Here is a 19,582-nt window from a genome sequence, read left to right on the forward strand (position 1 = left end):
GGCAATAAATGCTGGCCTAGCCAGCGATGCCCACATCCCACGAACAAATAAAAACAAGGCAGCTCACTGTCAGTCCAGACTGTGCCCAATCGCAGACAGGGCCAGATTGTAAACATTGGATGGCCAGAAGAAGCCAACGGCGGATTTCCAAAACCCGAATGTCGGAAATCCGCCAATTGGTGGAAATGTCTCATCCTTGCAATCAATGCTTTCAATAGAAAATTAGATTGACACTTGCGGGAAATAAACTTCCAGGGCTAAGGGGATAGAGTGAGGGAATGGGACTGACTGGAAATCTCTACAGAGAGCCGACATGGACTCAATGGGTTGAAAGGCCTCCTTCTGTGCTATAATGACTCCAAGATGCTATGACTCTTTGAAAATATTGGAGGATTCTGTATTTAATGTCTTCAAAAATTGTTTGCAGACAAGGCTCTTTTAGCTTAAATTATTTATTTGTAACAATTTTCCACTCAGCATCTTTAAATTCTAAACCAAAACCAAATTTGGTAATGCATAATGAAAATACAATTTAAGAACAAAGGGCTTGGAGGAATAAGTATATTTATCATAAAAATCAAATTGCATTACTCTATTAAAAGGCAAAGGATTCCATATCAATATCCTTAAATAAATTAATATTTTACAAACAAGTGTACTTGTATAATCTTACCATTGTAAATCCCACTTCAATTGATTCGAAAGGGAACTGTAAGAGGGGAAAGATACAAGATGTACAAGCCTGGATAGATAGATGTTTTGAGACATTTGCATTCTGTAGGTAGTTTCCTCCCCCCAAAAAATTTCAGTCCAGCCTTCATTTCTTGAGAGGACGAGATAAATTAGTTGATTATGCAACTCGGCAATCAGTTTTTATTTTCCCGGAATCTAAACACAGTGTTCTCTGGAATCATCCAAATGTATTTGATGCACTTTAAAGTTAAATACTCTGAAGAAAAATTAATTCTCAATTTGTATTATGTATCACAAATAATTTCCTTTCAACAGAAGTCCATTATTTTCTGTAATACAATTTCTTCAGCCTGTTCAAACCAATTAAATTAAAAAAGTTAAAAACACCATTTTCTTCTATAACTTTCCAGCCTTTTCACAATACAAAAAGAATGATAATGTAGGAAAAATACAACCCTTCTCAATCTAAGAAAAAATAAAACTTTTACAGAATATTTGAAGGCTAGATATTTTAAAAAACGAATGAGTAATTGGAAACAAGGTGAGGGGTACCATTATTGAAGAACTGAACACTTTAAATTTCCAACTAATTCCAGATTAGATTACAAGGTACATTTTTTAAATCTCTGCATAACAATGGCCCTGAACTCCAATCTCAGAACAGCACTCCATTTCAAAAAGTATAATTTATTTATACTTTCCACAACAGCTATCCTGACATTACCATTTCAGCATAGTGTGTCAAAATGCACGCAGTTCATACTGGAAACATGAAACAAAAGATATTATCTAAATCCTTTTAATTGGGGCTCTTATACAACTAGTAGAGAAAATAGACTTTTACTCCATCATCCAGGTTCCAAAAGCGAAAGGTTTAATAAATCACAGCACCACCCAGTTCCCTTGTATATTTATTTCTTAACAAAGCAGGTTAAGGAAACACAACACAAAAGGACACTATTTCAAGACATTCTTAGCAGCTTTGGTTCTAACAGCCCTACCTTCCATGCTTTGCCAGGAGACACAAACAATTCTAGTGTATTCTAGTTATTTTTCTATTTCCTAAACGTACAATACATATAGTATCACTGTAGATTCAAATGACAAAGAATGTCTAACTTCATTAGATGAGCACACAAGTTACATAATTTTAACTATTTTGCATGAAACAGTAAATTTGTATTTCTCATTTAAATACCTGGTCCTTTGCTTTCCATGTCCTGATATTTGTTAACAAAAACTATATAAGGGCAAAGGGGCAAGTTCTAGCTGCTCCTGTAAAGCATTGCTGTTGAACTTCCCACATTAACTACTGCTATATAAAATACACTTTGGTTGAATCATTATTTCATAAAGTAACAGTCAACTTCTGTGGGTTTCTGATTTTATACTTAGTGAGGTCACTTAGTTGGATAAATTTATAATCAAAAGAAAACATTTTACCCCCCTTCGATAGGAATACTAACACTTTAAACAAATAATAAAACAATCATTTTCCTCACTTTCTAAAATATTCTTCCAGTTTCAAAATAAAACCTTACATCTTTATTAAGATACTTGATTTTTCTTTTTAAATGACCATTAATTTTGGTTTGTATACTTACTTATTGTACCAGCAAATTCAATGGACCCATAAATAAAAAGGATTTATTTGCAGTACGTTTTCACCCTTTCTGCTGACGTTATGTCAAGGCTGAACATTATGAAACAGAATGGTGTACAGTTTGAATCTGGGAAATTTTAGCATGTACAATTTACACAAGCTAACAAAAACAACTAAATTGTTTCAATAGAAAGTTATGCAATAACCCCAATTTGCAAACAGGTAGCAAAGCTGTCTATTCTCCCATTACAACAGGCATTCTGATGAATAACATTCCATGAATTCAAAATAGTTGTACTGCTAATGAATATTAGAACCATTTCTTTAACCACGTGGAAGTTATAACACAACAGATTACTCCATAGCACTGCAACTCTACAGTCCGCCAATCTTATAATTTGAACTTGCAATGTCTTAAAACGCAAGAGTAAGAGCAACATGTGACTCTAACAGCTTATAATGTCCACAAAAGGCATTGCAGTAATGGCTACAAGTAATAGTTATCTTTGTATTTTGCAGTGCTCTTCATCAGACATTCCTGGCATCTTCATAGTCCATAGTAATTATAAGATTTCTAAATCCACATGACGCACGTCTGGATATTTTTGCTGAAATAAAAAAGTATTTATTGATGAGCTACATTTTGTTTTCTTTTAAAACAAAACACTTTCACGATAGCAGGAATTAAACCTACAGTCACAAGATTTGCAGTTGCAAAACAGTAGGAAGTCTAACATTTTAGCATGTGCTGTTTCATATGTTCGTGGCCAATGTATTTTTTTTGAAGGAGGGGGCAGGAGTGCTAATACTGGCCAGTTACAGATTCTAACAGCTTGAAAATTATTACTTCTATACTTTAGTCATTCCTTGATTCAGGTTTGCCTCTAAACATAGAAGTGCACTAATGCAGCAATTTTCCATTGTTTTTTCATTAGTTATTGCACTACCAAATATATCTGGCAAGTTTGGAAAAAATAAAGCAAATAAGCATTTGCACAAGTACATGTATGCTCAAAAAGATAGTACAGGGAAAAGTAGATACTACCTTGAGTGCCACTTCTAGCCGGTCAACCTCAGCTCCCAGTGTGTCAATGATATTCTCTCCATGTTTCAGCATAAATGCTTCTAAGTCCTCAGGAGTTTTTACCTGCTGAATTTCCTGCAGAATAAAGGGTAGTAAGCTTTAAAGCCCCGTTTTAGCCATCAGATCAGTTCCAGTGGCAGAAGATCATTCTGCCAAAGGTCACCAGTATTAAACACTAGAAGTGGTGAAAATAACTTAAGTGTGAAGTCTAAGTAATAGCAGATGAGGATAAAGGTCAGACAAAGGTAAGGAACAAGGGTGACAAAGGTAAGGAACAAGGGTGACAAAGGTAAGGAACAAGGGTGACAAAGGTAAGGAACAAGGGTGACAAATGGTCAGGGAACAAATACAGTTTATAAAACAGAAGTATAAAAGACTATTAAAAAAGTAAAATTAACTACTACTAAAGACAAATTAAACTGCATGTACAACAATGTACACAGTATCCAAAATAAGATGGGGGAACTGAAGGCAATAATCCATAAAGAGGAACCAGATGCAGTAGGAATAACTAAAAAGTGGCTACATAAAGATGACGACTGGCAACTAAATATTACAGGTTGGTCAGGTAGCTAGACGGTTCGAGTGTGATGCAGAATAGATGCTAACACTGTGGGTTCGATTCCCATACTGGCTGTGGAGGCCAGCTGTTCATGGAGGCCTGCCTCCTCACTTTACCCCATGCTTCAGGAGTGGTGACCCTCAAGCTATACATCACCAACTGTCTCTCTCTAATGGGGAGAAATGCCGATGGCCCTTTGGGACTATGGCTAGAGCATTACACAATCAGAAAGGATTGGGAAAGAAGTGGGACTGGAGTAGCTGTACCAGTTAGAGGTAACATAATGGCAGTAGAAAAAAGGGACATAATTAACAGAAGGCTAGAAACAGAATCTATATGGATTGAAAGAAAAGATAGGAAGGATTGATCACACTAATAGCATATGTTCATAGACCACCTAATAATGGAAAGGAGATGGAGGAATAAAATAGGTAAGCCAATATGTGAAATCAGAAAAGAACATAAATCATAATCACGGGAGATTCTAACTACCTGCAAAGAAACTGGCAAGAAGAGGCAGCAAAAGATGAGTTTTAGTAGTGTGTGCAGGATTCCTTCCTAACCCAAAAAGTCCAATGAGAGAGGGAGCACTTCTGGATCTACCGATAGGCAATGTGCCAGATCAAATAAGTGAAGTAAGTATGAGAACATCGAGGCAATACTGATCACAGCTTAATAAGGCTTAAGATAAAAACTGTTATGGTCAAGTGAGGTGGGGTCAAAGTGCTTCTCTCTTTTCCCATTTCTTCTTCCTTAAAGTGGATGAACTGGCCAATTCAGAAGGCGTTTGATTACTTACTTGCTATGATCATAACCAGAAACAAACAGGTTTTCTTGAGTTCAACAAAGAGGTTAACTTTATTGTACCTAAACAGATCTAATGAAAATAATAAACAATGCGCCAACTTACACACACACGCACGCAAATAGATTACAAAATGGGGAAAGATAGATTGGTCGAGTTGGAGTCCATAGGAAAAAAGGGGTATACAAGTCTGTGGCACTTAGTTTTTTTTTTAGCTTTGAGCTGAATTTGGTGATCTGAGGCTTTTAGTTTGAAGAGATAGATGACTGGTTTGGAGACAGTGATGTGGATGATTTTCTTACATGGCTGTTCTGATTCCAGCCAGAGTATTCAAAGGTGGCCAGTCAACAGGCCGAGTTTGAGGCTTGTAAGTTGAAAGGGGGGGGGGGGGGGGAGGGGGGAAGAGCACGCGGGGAGGGGGGGGGGGGGAAGTAGAGCACGCGGGGGGGGAAGTAGAGCACGCGGGGGGGGAAGTAGAGCACGCGGGGGGGGAAGTAGAGCACGCGGGGGGGGAAGTAGAGCACGCGGGGGGGGAAGTAGAGCACGCGGGGGGGGAAGTAGAGCACGCGGGGGGGGAAGTAGAGCACGCGGGGGGGGAAGTAGAGCACGCGGGGGGGGAAGTAGAGCACGCGGGGGGGGAAGTAGAGCACGCGGGGGGGGAAGTAGAGCACGCGGGGGGGGAAGTAGAGCACGCGGGGGGGGAAGTAGAGCACGCGGGGGGGGAAGTAGAGCACGCGGGGGGGGAAGTAGAGCACGCGGGGGGGGAAGTAGAGCACGCGGGGGGGGAAGTAGAGCACGCGGGGGGGGGGAAGTAGAGCACGCGGGGGGGGGGAAGTAGAGCACGCGGGGGGGGGGAAGTAGAGCACGCGGGGGGGGGGAAGTAGAGCACGCGGGGGGGGGGAAGTAGAGCACGCGGGGGGGGGGAAGTAGAGCACGCGGGGGGGGGGAAGTAGAGCACGCGGGGGGGGGGAAGTAGAGCACGCGGGGGGGGGGGAAGTAGAGCACGCGGGGGGGGGGGGAAGTAGAGCACGCGGGGGGGGGGGAAGTAGAGCACGCGGGGGGGGGGAAGTAGAGCACGCGGGGGGGGGGAAGTAGAGCACGCGGGGGGGGGGAAGTAGAGCACGCGGGGGGGGGAAGTAGAGCACGCGGGGGGGGGGAAGTAGAGCACGCGGGGGGGGGAAGTAGAGCACGCGTGGAGGGGGGGGAAGTAGAGCACGCGTGGAGGGGGGGGAAGTAGAGCACGCGTGGAGGGGGGGGGGAAGTAGAGCACGCGTGGAGGGGGGGGGGGGAAGTAGAGCACGCGTGGAGGGGGGGGGGAAGTAGAGCACGCGTGGAGGGGGGGGGGGGGAAGTAGAGCACGCGTGGAGGGGGGGGGGGGAAGTAGAGCACGCGTGGAGGGGGGGGGGGGGGAAGTAGAGCACGCGTGGAGGGGGGGGGGGGAAGTAGAGCACGCGTGGAGGGGGGGGGGGAAGTAGAGCACGCGTGGAGGGGGGGGGGGAAGTAGAGCACGCGGGGGGGGGGGGGGAAGTAGAGCACGCGGGGGGGGGGGGGAAGTAGAGCATGCGTGGAGGGGGGGGGGAAGTAGAGCACGCGGGGGGGGGGGGGAAGTAGAGCACGCGGGGGGGGGGGGAAGTAGAGCACGCGTGGAGGGGGGGGGAAGTAGAGCACGCGTGGAGGGGGGGGGAAGTAGAGCACGCGTGGAGGGGGGGGGGAAGTAGAGCACGCGTGGAGGGGGGGGGGGAAGTAGAGCACGCGTGGAGGGGGGGGGGGAAGTAGAGCACGCGTGGAGGGGGGGGGGAAGTAGAGCACGCGTGGAGGGGGGGGGAAGTAGAGCACGCGTGGAGGGGGGGGGAAGTAGAGCACGCGTGGAGGGGGGGGGAAGTAGAGCACGCGGGGAGGGGGGGGTGGTAAAGTAGATCACGCGGGGAGGGGGGGGGGGGGAAGAAGAGCACGCGGGGAGGGAAAAGCGAGCGGGGATGGGAGGGGCGGGGGGAAAAAAGAGCGCGTTTAGCTGCACTGTCTTCCTCTTTCTAGCCTCACTGGCACGTGGCACAGGGAGTAATCCCAAGATTACAACCCCAGAGGTCCTGTCTTTTAACTTTCTACCTTACTCCCTAAACTCCCCCTGCAGGACCTCCTCACTCTTCCTGCCTATGTCATTGGTATCAATGTGTACCACAACCTCTGGCTGTTCACCCTCCCCCTTCAGAATGCCCCCTCTCCGTTCAGAGACATCCTTGACCCTGGCACCAGGGAGGCAACATACCATCCTGGAGTCTCTTTCACGTCCACAGAAGCACCTATCTGTGCCCCTGACTATAAAGTCCCCTATAACTATTGCTCTTCTGCGCTTTGTCCCTCCCTGCTGAGCAACAGTGCCAGCCGTGGCGCCACAGCTCTGGCGGCTGCTGTTTTCCCCTGATAGGCCATCCCCCCAACAGTATCCAAAACGGTATACTTGTTAGAGAGGGGGATAGCCACAGGGGATTCCTGCACTGACTGCCTGCCCCTTCTAGCGGTCACCCATCTATCTGCCTGCACCTTGGGTGTAACCACTTCTCTAAAACTCCTGTCTATGACGCTTTCTGCCACCTGCATGGCTCCCAAGTGCATCCAGTTGCCGTTCCAACCGATCCATGCGGTCAGTGAGGAGCTGCAACTGGGTACACTTCCTGCAGATGTAGTCGTCCGGAACGCTGGAAGCGTCACGGACCTCCCACATCTCACAGGTGAAGCACTTCACCCCTCTAACTGACATTTTTAACACTAATTAATAAATTAATTTAAGATAAATAAATACTTATTAAATCCTTACTAAATTGTTATAACTATATGGTCCCTAGTGCTAGATTCCTACTATAAATATTAAATGCTAACTAAATACAGTAATCTCCTCCCTCTGGTTTAATTACTCTACTTATTAATTAGTTCATTAGGGTTTTAATCAATTTTTCATCAGTGTCTTATTTTCAAATTCAGTAAAAAAAATTCCCTACCAGCCAATCAGGTCACAGCTTTCCTGTGACGTCACTCAGTTTTTTTTTAACCAGAGGTAAGTTTTTTATACTTAGCAGTCCGGAACTCTGCCCTCAGAGTCTTCTCCCAGTCAGCTGTGCTCTTTGGAAGCTCTGGGCTCCCCTCACTGAGGACAGGTAGGAAATGAAAGGAGCTCCTCGCTCCCTCCTTACCAAACTTCCACTGTAGCACTCTATTGCAATCCAAGTCAGCACTCTAGTGCAAACAAATTCAGCACAGTAAGATGGCTCACTTTTATACATTTCACAGGATATACAGCAGAGACGAACAGGCCATTCGGCCCAACCAGTCAATGCCAGTGTTCATGCTCCATTCAAGACTCCTCCCATCTTTCCTTACCTAAATCTATTATCGTAACCCTCTATTCCCTTCTCCCTCATATGCCTGTCTCTAGGTTCCCCTTAAACACATCTATACTACTTGCTTCAACCACTCCCTGTGGTAGCAAGTTTCACATTCTCACCACTTTGGGTAAAAACGTTTCTTTTGAATTTCCTGTTGGATTTCTTGGTGACTATCTTATGGTGATGGCCACTAATTATGCTCCTCCCCAAAAGTGGAAACATTCTGTATCCACTCTATCAAAAGCTTTCATTTTTTAAAAATCATTCATGGGATCTTGGCATTGCTGGCCAGGTCAGCATTTATTGCCCATCCCTAATTGCCCTTAAGGTGGTGGTGAGCTGCCTTCTTGAACCGCTGCAGTCCATTTGGGGTAGGTAAACCCACAGTGCTGTTAGGAAGGGAGTTTCAGGATTTTGACCCAGTGACAGTGAAGGAACGGCGATATAGTTCCAAGTCAGGATGGTGTGTGACTTGGAGGGGAACTTGCAGATGGTGATGTTCCCACGCATTTTCTGCCCTTGTCCTTCTAGTTGGTAGAGGTCGCGGGTTTGGAAGGTGCTGTCGAAGGAGCCTTGGTGCATTGCTGCAGTGCATCTTGTAGATGGCACACACTGCTGCCACTGTGCGTCGGTGGTGAAGGGAGTGAATGTTTGTGGATGGTGTGCCAATCAAGTGGGCTGCTTTGTCCTGGATGGTGACCAGCTTCTTGAGTGTTGTTGGAGCTGCACCCATCCAGGCAAGTGGACAGTATTTCATCACACGCCTGACTTGTGCCTTGTAGATGGTGGACAGGCTTTGGGGAGTCAGGAGGTGAGTTACTCGCCTCAGGATTCCTAGCCTCTGACCTGCTCTTGAAGCCATGGTATTTATATGGCTACTCCAGTTCAGTTTCTGGTCAACGGTAGCCCCTAGGATGTTGATAGTGCCGGATTCAGCGATGGTAATGCTTTTTTTTTTGTACAGGACATACCTGGGCAATTTTCCACATTGCAGGATAGATGCCAGTGTTGTAGCTGTACTGGAACAGCTTGGCTAGGGGCGCGGCAAGTTCTGAAGCACAGGTCTTCAGTACTATTGCTGAAATATTGTCAGGGCCCATAGCTTTTGCAGTATTCAGTGCCTTCAGTCGTTTCTTGATATCACGTGGAGTGAATCGAATTGGCTGAAGTCTGGCATCTGTGATGCTGGGGACTTCAGGAGGAGGCCAAGATGGATCATCAACTCGGCACTTCTGGCTAAAGATTGTTGCAAATGCTTCAGCCATATCTTTCGCATTGATGTGCTGGGCTCCCCCATCACTGAGGATGGGGATATTTGTGGAGCCACCTCCTCCAGTTAGTTGTTTAATTGTCCACCACCATTCATGGCTGGATGTGGCAGGACTGCAGAGCTTCAATTTGATCCTTTGGTCATGGGATTGCTTAGCTCTGTCTATCACATGCTGTTTACGCTGTTTGGGATGCAATTAGGCCTGTATTGTAGCTTCACCAGATTGACACCTCATTTTGAGGTATGCCTGGTGCTGCTCCTGGCATGCCCTCCTGCACTCTTCATTGAACCAGGGTTGGTCTCCTGGCTTGATGATAATGGTTGAGCGGGGGATGTGCCGGGCCATGAGGTTACAGATTGCGGTTGAGTACAATTCTGCTGCTGCTGCTGATGGCCCACAGCGCCTCATGGATGCCCAGTTTTGCATTGCTAGATCTGTTTGAAATCTATCCCATTTAGCACGGTGATAGTGCCACACAACACAATGGAGGGTATCCTCAATGTGAAGGCAGGACTTCGTCTCCACAAGGACTGTGCAGTGGGTCACTCCTACCAATACTATTCTGGACAGATGCATCTGCGGCAGGCAGATTGGTGAGGACGAGGTCAAGTATGTTTTCCCCTCACCACCTGCCACATACCCAGTCTAGCAGATATGTCCTTTAGGACTCGGCCAGCTTGGCCAGTAGTGGTGCTACCGAGCCACTTTTGGTGATGGACATTGAAGTCCCCCACCCAGAGTACATTCTGTGCCCTTGCCGCCCTCAGTGCTTCCTCCAAGTGCTGTTCAACATGGAGGAATACGGATTCATCAGCTGAGGGAGGGCAGTAGGTGGTAATCAGCAGGAGGTTTCCTTGTCCATGTTTGATCTGATGCCATGAGACTTCATGGGGTCCAGAGTCGATGTTGAGGACTCCCAGTGCAACTCCCTCCCTACCGTATACCACTGTGCCACCATCCCTGGTGGGTCTGTCCTGCCGGTGGGATTTTAAAGACCTGTATTAGGGCACACCGAGCCTTTTTTTTCCCTCCAGAGAAGAGGCCCAGCCTGCACCCTTTCCCAATATGCATACCCATGCATTTCTGGTGTCATCCTTGCAAATCTCCTCTGTGCCCTCGCTAGTGCCTCTATATCCTTTCTATAATGTAGCGACCAGAACTGCATGCAGTATTCTAAGGGCTGGATTTTATGCTCTCTCGCATTGCCAGTTTGGAGGCGGGAGAGCATTTAATAGGATGGATGGTGGCGGGTGGGGACCGCAGCACCTTCCTGCCTCCACCCTGATCGTCCATGGCAGGAACGCCCATAGACAGCCTTCCCACTCCATTGGGAATCAAGGCCCTTAAGGGGCAATTATTGCCCCTTTAAGGTCCACTTCCCACCGTCACTGGCATTAAACCAGCAGCAGGTGGGTTTGACCCCACACACGGAGCATCACATGTAAAGCCATGTGGATTGCTTGCCAGCTCCCTGGTGGGGCGGGGCGGGCAGGCGCGGAGAGCCACTCCCTGCCCTTGCTGTCAAGCCTCCTACACCTCCACCCCAAGAAACCCCTCCCACTACTCACCTGAGACTGGGATCTGATTGGCCAGCAGCTCTGGGTGGGCAGGACTTCCACCTCCAGGGTCCTGGGGAAGGCCTGCCGTTGTCCATTTAAGTGCCTGATTGGCACTTAATTTGGCAGGCCTTCTTGAAAGGTGACAACGCGGGGTTTTTGCTGCCTCTCCAGCTGGCAGGCAAAACCCACAACGCCCACATTAAATATTGCCCTTAGTGTGGTCTAACCAAGTTTTGATATGGGTTCAGCATAACTTCTCTACTTTTCAAATCTATCCCTTTAGAAATAACCCCCAGTGCTTGGTTTGCTTTGTTCTATGGTCTTACTAATCTGTGGCATAACTTCGAGTGACTGGTCTATTTGCACTCCGAGATCCCTTTGTTCCTCTATTCCACCTAGGCGCGCATCTTCCGAGTAATAAGTGACCTCCCTATTCTACACATTGACATTAATTATTTAGCAGTATGGGAAAACATCAGATTCTGATCCACCTACTAGAAGTGGCAGAATTATTGTGTGAGAGCATGAACAGACAAAAGCTTCTCTAATGTGTTACAGAACATAATTTTTTCTGAAAAGCGTCGACCCCATGTCCTGACAGTTGGGTGAAGGTCATGTTGATTTTACATGCTTTCTGGATGATGTGCACCCAATGAAAAAGAGATTGTATTAACATTCAGCATTTTGAAAGACTATTCTTTACAAAACAAAATACAGTCATGAATGTGTCTGCATTATACTTAAATTCATTTTTAGCATTGTGGGATAAGTAATTGTATATACTTCATCAAGATGGAGAGTGACGTAGTTGATTCTGAGTCCAGGGTCCTGAATCTTATTAAAGGAAGCTACGAAGGTATGAAGCGCGAGTTGGCCATGATGGATTGGGAAACGTCACTTAAAGGGATGACGGTGGATATGCAATAGCAAACAAAGAGCGCATGGATGCGCTGCAACAATTGTTTATTCCTGTCTGGCTCAAAAGTAAAACGGGAAAGGTACAAGGGAAATTAGAGATAGCATTAGATCCAAGGAAGAGGCATACAAATTCGCCAGAAAAAACAACAGACCTGAGGATTGGGAGCAGTTTAGAATTCAGCAAAGGAAGACCAAGGGATTGATTAAGAAGGGGAAAATAGAATATGAGAGCAAGCTTGCGGGGAACATAAAAACTGACTGCAAAAGTTTCTATAGGTATGCGGAAAAAAAAAGATTGGTGAAGACAGTCAGAAACAGGGGGATTTATTACAGGGAACAAAGAAACGGCTGACCAACTAAATGCATACTTTGGTTCTGTCTTCACAAAGGAGGACACAAATAACATACCAGAAATGTTGGGGAACACAGGGTTTAGAGAGAGGGAGGAACTGAAGGAAATCAGTATTAGTAGAGAAATGGTGTTGGGGAAATTGATGGGATTTAAGGCCGATAAATCCCCAGAGCCTGATCATCTACATCCCCGACTACCTAAGGAAGTGGCCCTATAAATAGTGGATGCATTGGTGGTCATCTTCCACGATTCTATAGACTCCGGAATAGTTCCTACAGATTGGAGGGTAGCTAATGTAACCTCACTATTTAAAAAGGGAGGAAGAGAGAAAACAGGGAATTATAGAGCAGTCAGCCTGGAGTCTGAGAGACTGGGAGAGCGGAGCACAGCCCGAGGAGCCAGAGGTTTAAAAAGTGTGCCAAATCAGAGTCAGAGACCGTGAGCGTGGGAGAGTGGAGCAGGGAAAAAAATAAATAAATAAAAAAACAAAATTGAAAAGTGACGTCATAGAGACGTCACAATCAACAGACAGAGCAGGGAAGAAGCTACCTGTTTGCATCGGAGCCGTGAGTATTAATAACTTACCTCGGGGATTTCGCGGCCTAGTCACCGGGGAACGGAGGTACAGCGGACCCCGAAGGGCATAGCTGTTTTCACTGCTTCAGTGTTCTAACTGAAACTGAGAAAAATCTGAAAAAAGTGACGTGAAAGGAAAACTGGTAGGGAATCTGCACTAAATTTGAAAAACTAATTAACTAAAGTAGAGATGGCAGGGCAGGCGATGTGCCATAGCTGCATGTGGGAGCTGGTAGATTCCATTGTGAGCCACAGTGAGCACATCTGCAGCAAGTGTTTGCAGCTCAAAGAACTTCAGTTCAGAGTTGATGGGCTGGAGTCCGAGCTTCAGACACTGCGGCACATCAGGGAGGGGAAGGGGTTCCTAGACACTATGCTTAAGGCAGTCACACCCCATAGATTAAGTATCTCAAATTCGGCCAGTGGTCAGGGACAGGAGGGTGTGACTGCAAGTGAGGCAGGAAGAGGGATCCTGAATTCAGCAATGGAGGAGCCTCAGCTCTTGACCTTGTCGAACAGGTACGAGGAAAAGGACTGCGGGGCGGACGAGGAAAAGGACTGCGGGGCGGACGAGGAAAAGGACTGCGGGGCGGACGAGGAAAAGGACTGCGGGGCGGACGAGGAAAAGGACTGCGGGGCGGACGAGGAAAAGGACTGCGGGGCGGACGAGGAAAAGGACTGCGGGGCGGACGAGGAAAAGGACCACCGCACCGTGGTATAGGAGGCCATTCAAGCGGGGGGAACACAAAGAAAAGGGGCACTGATAGTATCCTTTGTAAGCAGGATTGAGAGTCCTGCATGGTATGTTGCCTACCCGGTGCCAGGGCGAGGGACATCTCTAACCGGCTTGAAAGGATATTGGAAGGGGAGGGGGAGGATCCAGTTGTTATGGTCCACGTTGGGACAAACAACATAGGCAAGACTAGGCAAGAGGACCTGTTTGGGGATCAGGAACTAGGAACAAAATTTTAAAAAACAGGTCCTCAAGTGTTATAATCTCTGGATTACCTGAACCACGTGTAAATTGGCATAGGGATAAGAAAATTAGGGGGCGGGAAGTCAATACAGTTTCAAAAACAAGTAACAGGACAGAGAGTAAAGAAACAGTCAAAAACCCTACTTAGAGAACTGCAGGTAATAGCAAAACTGCAAGTAGTATACTGGTTAAACCAGAACAGAGAAGTAATAAACAGGCAAATAAAGCATCAGTGCTGAGGGACAGGTTAGGGGTATAGCCCAAATAAGAGTTCTATACACAAATGCATGGAGTGTAAGGAATAGGTTAGATGAGCTGCAGGCACAAATTCAAATGGAAGATTACGATGTGGTGACCATTGCAGAGACGTGGCTGCAGGATGGTCGGGACTGGGAACTAAATATACCTGGTTATAAAGTTTACAGGAAGGACAGGGAAAATGGCAGAGGGGGTGGAGTAGCCTTATTGATTAGAAATATCAACTCATTGGTGAGGGAGGATATAATGAGGGGAAAGCATCCAGTGGAGACCTTATGGGTGGAACTGAGGAACAGAAAAGGATCTAAAACTGTAATGGGTGTTGTGTATAGACCCCCTGATAGCAGTTCTGAGGTGTTAAGATTGTATAAATGCACAAATTAGGCAAGTGTGTAACAAAGGCAGAGTAGTATTAATGCGGGATTTTAACTTACACATAGATTGGGAGAGGCAGACTAGCACCTGTCAGATAGGTATGAATTTCTGGAATGCGTCCGGGATAGTTTCCTAGAGCAATATATCCTAACTGTAACAAGGGGACAGGCAATATTAGATTTAGTTATGAGTAATGAGCAAAATTTAATTAGTAGCCTAACTGCGCGTGAACATTTATCAAACAGTGATCACAACATGATCGAATTCAAGGTAGCGTTTGAAAGTGAAAAGCACGAATCAGCTACTAGAATTTTAGACTTGGGTAAGGCTGACTTTACCGGGATGAGACAGAGACTGTCCACGGTAAACTGGGAAGATCTATTAATGGGTCAAACAACTGAAGAACAGTGGAAAATATTTAAAGAAACATTTAACGAAATACAGAGTGAGTATATACCCGAGAGGAAAAAGCTCCACTTCACAAACAAAACAGCCATGGACAACTAAAGAGATTAGGGATAGCATAAAACTAAAAGGGCTTACAAAAATGCAAAACACAGCTTATAAGAGCTACTAAAAGGGATTATGAAAGGAAATTTGCAAGGGACATCAAAATCAATGAGAAGAAATTTTATAGTTACATAAAGGGAAAGCGGGTGGGCAAGAGCCCACTAAAAGCTGAAAATGGAGATATTGTCAATGATAATGGGGAAATGGCAGACATGTTGAACAATTACTTTGCCTCAGTATTTACAGTTGAAAAGGAGGAAAGCTTGCCGGAAGTCCCGAAAAAAAATTAACAACCGTAGGGGACAGGGACTTAATACAATTAATGTACGTTAAACATCAGTAACGAGGAAATTAATGGAAATAAAGAGTGAGAAATCCCCAAGACCTGATGGTTTCCATCCAAGGGTGTTAAAGGAAGTAGGGGAGCACATTGTAGATGCCCTAACTGTAGACTTTCAGAGTTCCCTAGATTCAGGAGTGGTTCCTCTGGATTGGAATGTTACACATGGCACTCCACTTTTTAAGAAGGGTGAAAGGGGGAACCAAGGAAATTACAGACCAGTTAGCCTGACATCTGTGGTGGGGAAGTTGCTGGAATCTATAATCAAGGATAGGGCGACTGAACACCTAGAAACATTTCAGGTAATCAGGGACAGCAAGCATGGATTCACGACAGGAAGGTCATGCCTGACAAATCCCATTGAATTTTTTGAAGAGGTGACTAAGGTAGTGGACAGGGGAATGTCTATGGATGTTATTTATATGGACTTCCAGAAGGCATTTGATAAAGTCCCACATAAGAGACTGTTAACTAAGGTAGAAGCCCATGGAGCTGAGGGCAAATTCTTGACGTGGTTAGGAAGTTGGTTGAATGGTAGGTGAGACAGTGGGGATAATGGGTAAGTATTCTGATTGGCAGGATGTGAATAGTGGTGTCCCACAGGGATCTGCGTTGGGGCCTCAATTATTCACATTATTCATTAATGACTTGGATGATGGCATAGTAAGTCATATATGCAAATTTGCTGATGATACAAAGTTAGGCGGCATTGTAGACAGTCTAGATGATAGCAAAAAATTACAAGGAGATATTGACAGACTAGGTGAGTGGGCCAAACTGTGGCAGATGGATTTCACTGCGGGCAAGGGCAAGTGTGAGGTTATCCATTTTGGACAACAAAAGGATAGAGCAGGGTACTTTCTAAATGGGAAGAGGTTAAGTACAGTGGATGTCCAAAGAGACTTGGGGGTTGAGGTACATAGATCTTTAAAATGCCACGAGCAAGTGCAGAAAATAATCAAAAAGGCTAATAGAATGCTAGCCTTTATATCTAGAGGACTGGAGTATAAAGACACAGAGGTTATGCTGCAGCTGTACAAAACCCTGGTTAGACCCCACTTGAGTACTGTGAGCAGTTCTGGGCACCACACCTTAGGAAGGATATATTGGCCTTGGAGGGAGTGCAACGTAGGTCTACAAGAATGATACCTGGACTACAGCGGTTAAGTTACGAGGAGAGATTATACAAATTAGGCCTGCTTTCGCCAGAATTTAGAAGGTTAAGAGGTGATCTGATCGAAGTCTTCAAGATATTAACAGGAACAGACAGGCTAGATAAAGATAAACTATTTCCACTCGTTGGAGATTCTACAACTAGGGGGCATAGTCTAAAAATTAGGGCCAGACTGTTCAGGAGAGATGTTAGGAAGCACTTCTTCACGGTGGTAGAGGTTTGGAACTCTAATTTGAGATAGATTAGATTTTTGTTTAGCAAAGATATTAAGGGATATGGGCCAAAGGCAGGTATATGGAGTTCGGCCGCGGAACAGCCATTATCTCATTGAACGGCGGGACAGGCTCGAGGGGCTGAATGGGCTACTCCTGTTCCTATCTTCCTATGTTTCTATGTTAGTAGTGAGGAAAATTCTAGAGTCCATTATCAAAGATTTTATAGCAGAGCACTTGGAGAACAGTGGTAGAATCGGGCAGAGTCAGCATGGATTTACGAAAGGGAAATCATGCTGCACAAATCTACTAGAATTCTTCGAGGATGTAACTAGTAGAGTTGATGAGGGGGAGCCAGTGTGTGTAGTTTATTTGGACTTTCAGAAGGCTTTCGACAAAGTCCCATGTAAGAGATTAGTATGTAAAATTAAAGCGCATGTGATTGGGGGGGTAGTGTATTGCGATGGATAGAAAATTGGTTGGCGGACAGGAAACAGAGAGTAGGAATAAACGGATCTTTTTCTGAATGGCAGGCAGTGACTAGTGGGGTACCGCAGGGATCGATGCCAGGACCCCAGCTATTCACAATATATATTAATGATTTAGATGAGGGAACTAAATGTAATATCTCCAGATTTGCAGATGACACAAAACTGTGGGAGGGTGAGTTGTGAAGAGGATGCAGAGGGGCTTCAGGGTGATTTCAACAAGTGAGTGGGCAAATGCATCACAGATGCAGTGTAATGTGGATAAATGTGAGGTTATCCACTTTGGTAGCAAAAACTGGAAAACAGATTATCTGAACAGCTATAAACTGAGAGAGGGGAATATGAAATGAGACCTGGGTGTTCTAGTACACCAGTGGCTGAAGGTAAGCATGCAGGTCCAACAGGCGGTAAAAAAAGGCAAATGATATGTTGGCCTTCATAGCGAGAGAATTTGAGTACAGGAGCAGGGATGTCTTGCTGCAATTATACAGGGCCTTGGTGAGGCCACACCTGGAATATTGTGCGCACTTTTGGTCTCCTTATCTGAGGAAGGATGTTCTTGCTATAGATGGAGTGCAGCAAAGGTTTACCAGACTGATTCCTGGGATGGTGGAACTGATGTATGAGAAGAGAGTGAGTCGGTTAGGATTATATTCGCAGGAGTTCAGAAGAGTGAGGGGGGATCTCCTAGAAACCTATAAAATTCTAACAGGACTTGACAGGGTAGATGCAAGAAGGATGTTCCCGATGTTGGCGGAGTCCAGAACCAGGGGTCATAGTCTACGGATATGGGGTAAACCTTTCAGGACTGAGATGACGAGAAATTTCTTCACCCAGAGAGTGGTGAGCCTGTGGAATTCGCTACCACAGAAAGCAGTTGAGGCCAAAACATTGTATGTTTTCATGAAGAAGTTAGATATAGCTCTTGGGGCAAAAGCAGGAACAGGTTACTGAGTTGTATGATCAGCCATGATCATAACGAATGGCAGGGCAGGCTCGAAGGACTGAGTGGCCTACTCCTGCTCCTATTTTCTATGTTTCTATGTTTTGAATAAGGCCATGTTAATAGGGAGACTAAAACCTCCTCCCCTTTTACTCTTTGAACTCCAGCAGACATTCCAACTTTGAGATATAATAGAACGGCACAAGTCCATATAGTCAGCTTTTTAGCCATAATGTTACATACATTTAAGACCATGTCAATGTCTTGCTTCTCCAGGTAAGATCTTGTCACTATCCTTCCATCAAAATCAACTTCCGCTTTAAATCGTACTGTGCTCATACCCATGTCAGTAGCCTTTACGTCATGCACCGCCCTGATGAGAATAAATGTGTCATTAATAACTAAAATAAGTATTTTACAAAACTACTTTAGTGGCAACACATTAGATCAGAATGTTAATGTGCATTTCTATTCAATTCTTCAGAGCTCCTAATGTTGGCTGGTTTGCACGGTTGATGCAGAGGAGAGGTTAGTTATGTTCCCATGATGAAAGGCAACCTTGGGTCATTTTCCAACCCAAGAAGTCTGAATATCCAAAAGATGTTATGATTGACAAACTGAACTTAATAGAACAGAAAGAATTTGGACAAGCCCCATGTAACAGGTATTCTCAGCATCTTCCCCATTTCTTCCGAACAGTTTATGCTTACATTTACATTCACTATCTTATACATGCAACTTCAACTCTGCCACACATTACCAAAGACACGAATTAGATTTGCAGTCCATGTGAAATAGGGGGCAGGAATTTGAACGGGAAGGGAAAAGTGGATTTTCAGTCAAAACTGCTGTTTCTATCTCAGAACCCAAACAAGCACACATTATGGAAAATTTTGAGAAAATAGACTTAGGAAAAATGTGCACCATACATACAATTCAATGCACAAAGAGATTCCCTCAGTTCCTTAACATTGAAGGGAATTTGACATCTTTGGCTTGTACCAAAACTGCTGCTTCAAAAGCAAATAAGTCACTGCTGATTAAGTCAATTGATTAATGGGGATAGCCGCCAAGTCTACATACAGGACAAATACTATATTAAATAACTGGTTGCGAGAAGGAGATAGAGCTAACTGTTTAACACTGTTAGCCCATTAGGGGATTCTGCAAGAAAAGCTCATTGCAAAGCTTTGATGTGAAAGACAGTGTATGGCTTGAGACAATTTTCTGAGAGACCAGAATGATGTATTTGATCCCTTCAGTGATGTATATTTATACATCTTTCATGATTAAGTCTTTGCTTCAGTTCTGACTTCAAAATAAAGAATGGATGAAACAGCTGTCCTGTATACAGCAGCTGGAGTGGACACCTACTGTGCCAGGCAATTAACAAACATAAAACCTCTAAACATTCACAGTTGAAATTACTGGAGATACATCAGGTGCATGCTTCAGTTCATTTTTTTGGCCTTGTCAGGAAGTTCACATGCCAATTGGTGAGAT

The 19,582-nt window shown here is 45.0% G+C and overlaps 1 protein-coding gene across 2 annotated transcripts in view; it reads right to left on the bottom strand.

The window, feature by feature from the left end:
- Positions 1–490: 490 nt before the first annotated feature.
- slc30a9 (solute carrier family 30 member 9) overlaps positions 491–19,582 on the bottom strand; it is a 196,858-nt gene continuing 177,766 nt past the window's right edge. Inside the window, exons 18-20 of one of the 2 annotated variants that reach the window (XM_068036225.1) lie at positions 18,323–18,452; positions 3,342–3,455; positions 491–2,904 (exon numbers count right to left, since the gene is read on the bottom strand). In XM_068036225.1, coding sequence (XP_067892326.1) covers positions 2,860–2,904; positions 3,342–3,455; positions 18,323–18,452 — 289 coding nt within the window. In that variant the 3' untranslated portion in view covers positions 491–2,859. The remainder of the gene's footprint in view (positions 2,905–3,341; positions 3,456–18,322; positions 18,453–19,582) is intronic. The other variant, XM_068036235.1, reaches the window with a different exon arrangement.

The sequence above is a fragment of the Heterodontus francisci genome, chromosome 1, assembly GCF_036365525.1.
Source record: "Heterodontus francisci isolate sHetFra1 chromosome 1, sHetFra1.hap1, whole genome shotgun sequence".
Classification (NCBI taxonomy): Eukaryota; Metazoa; Chordata; class Chondrichthyes; order Heterodontiformes; family Heterodontidae; genus Heterodontus; species Heterodontus francisci.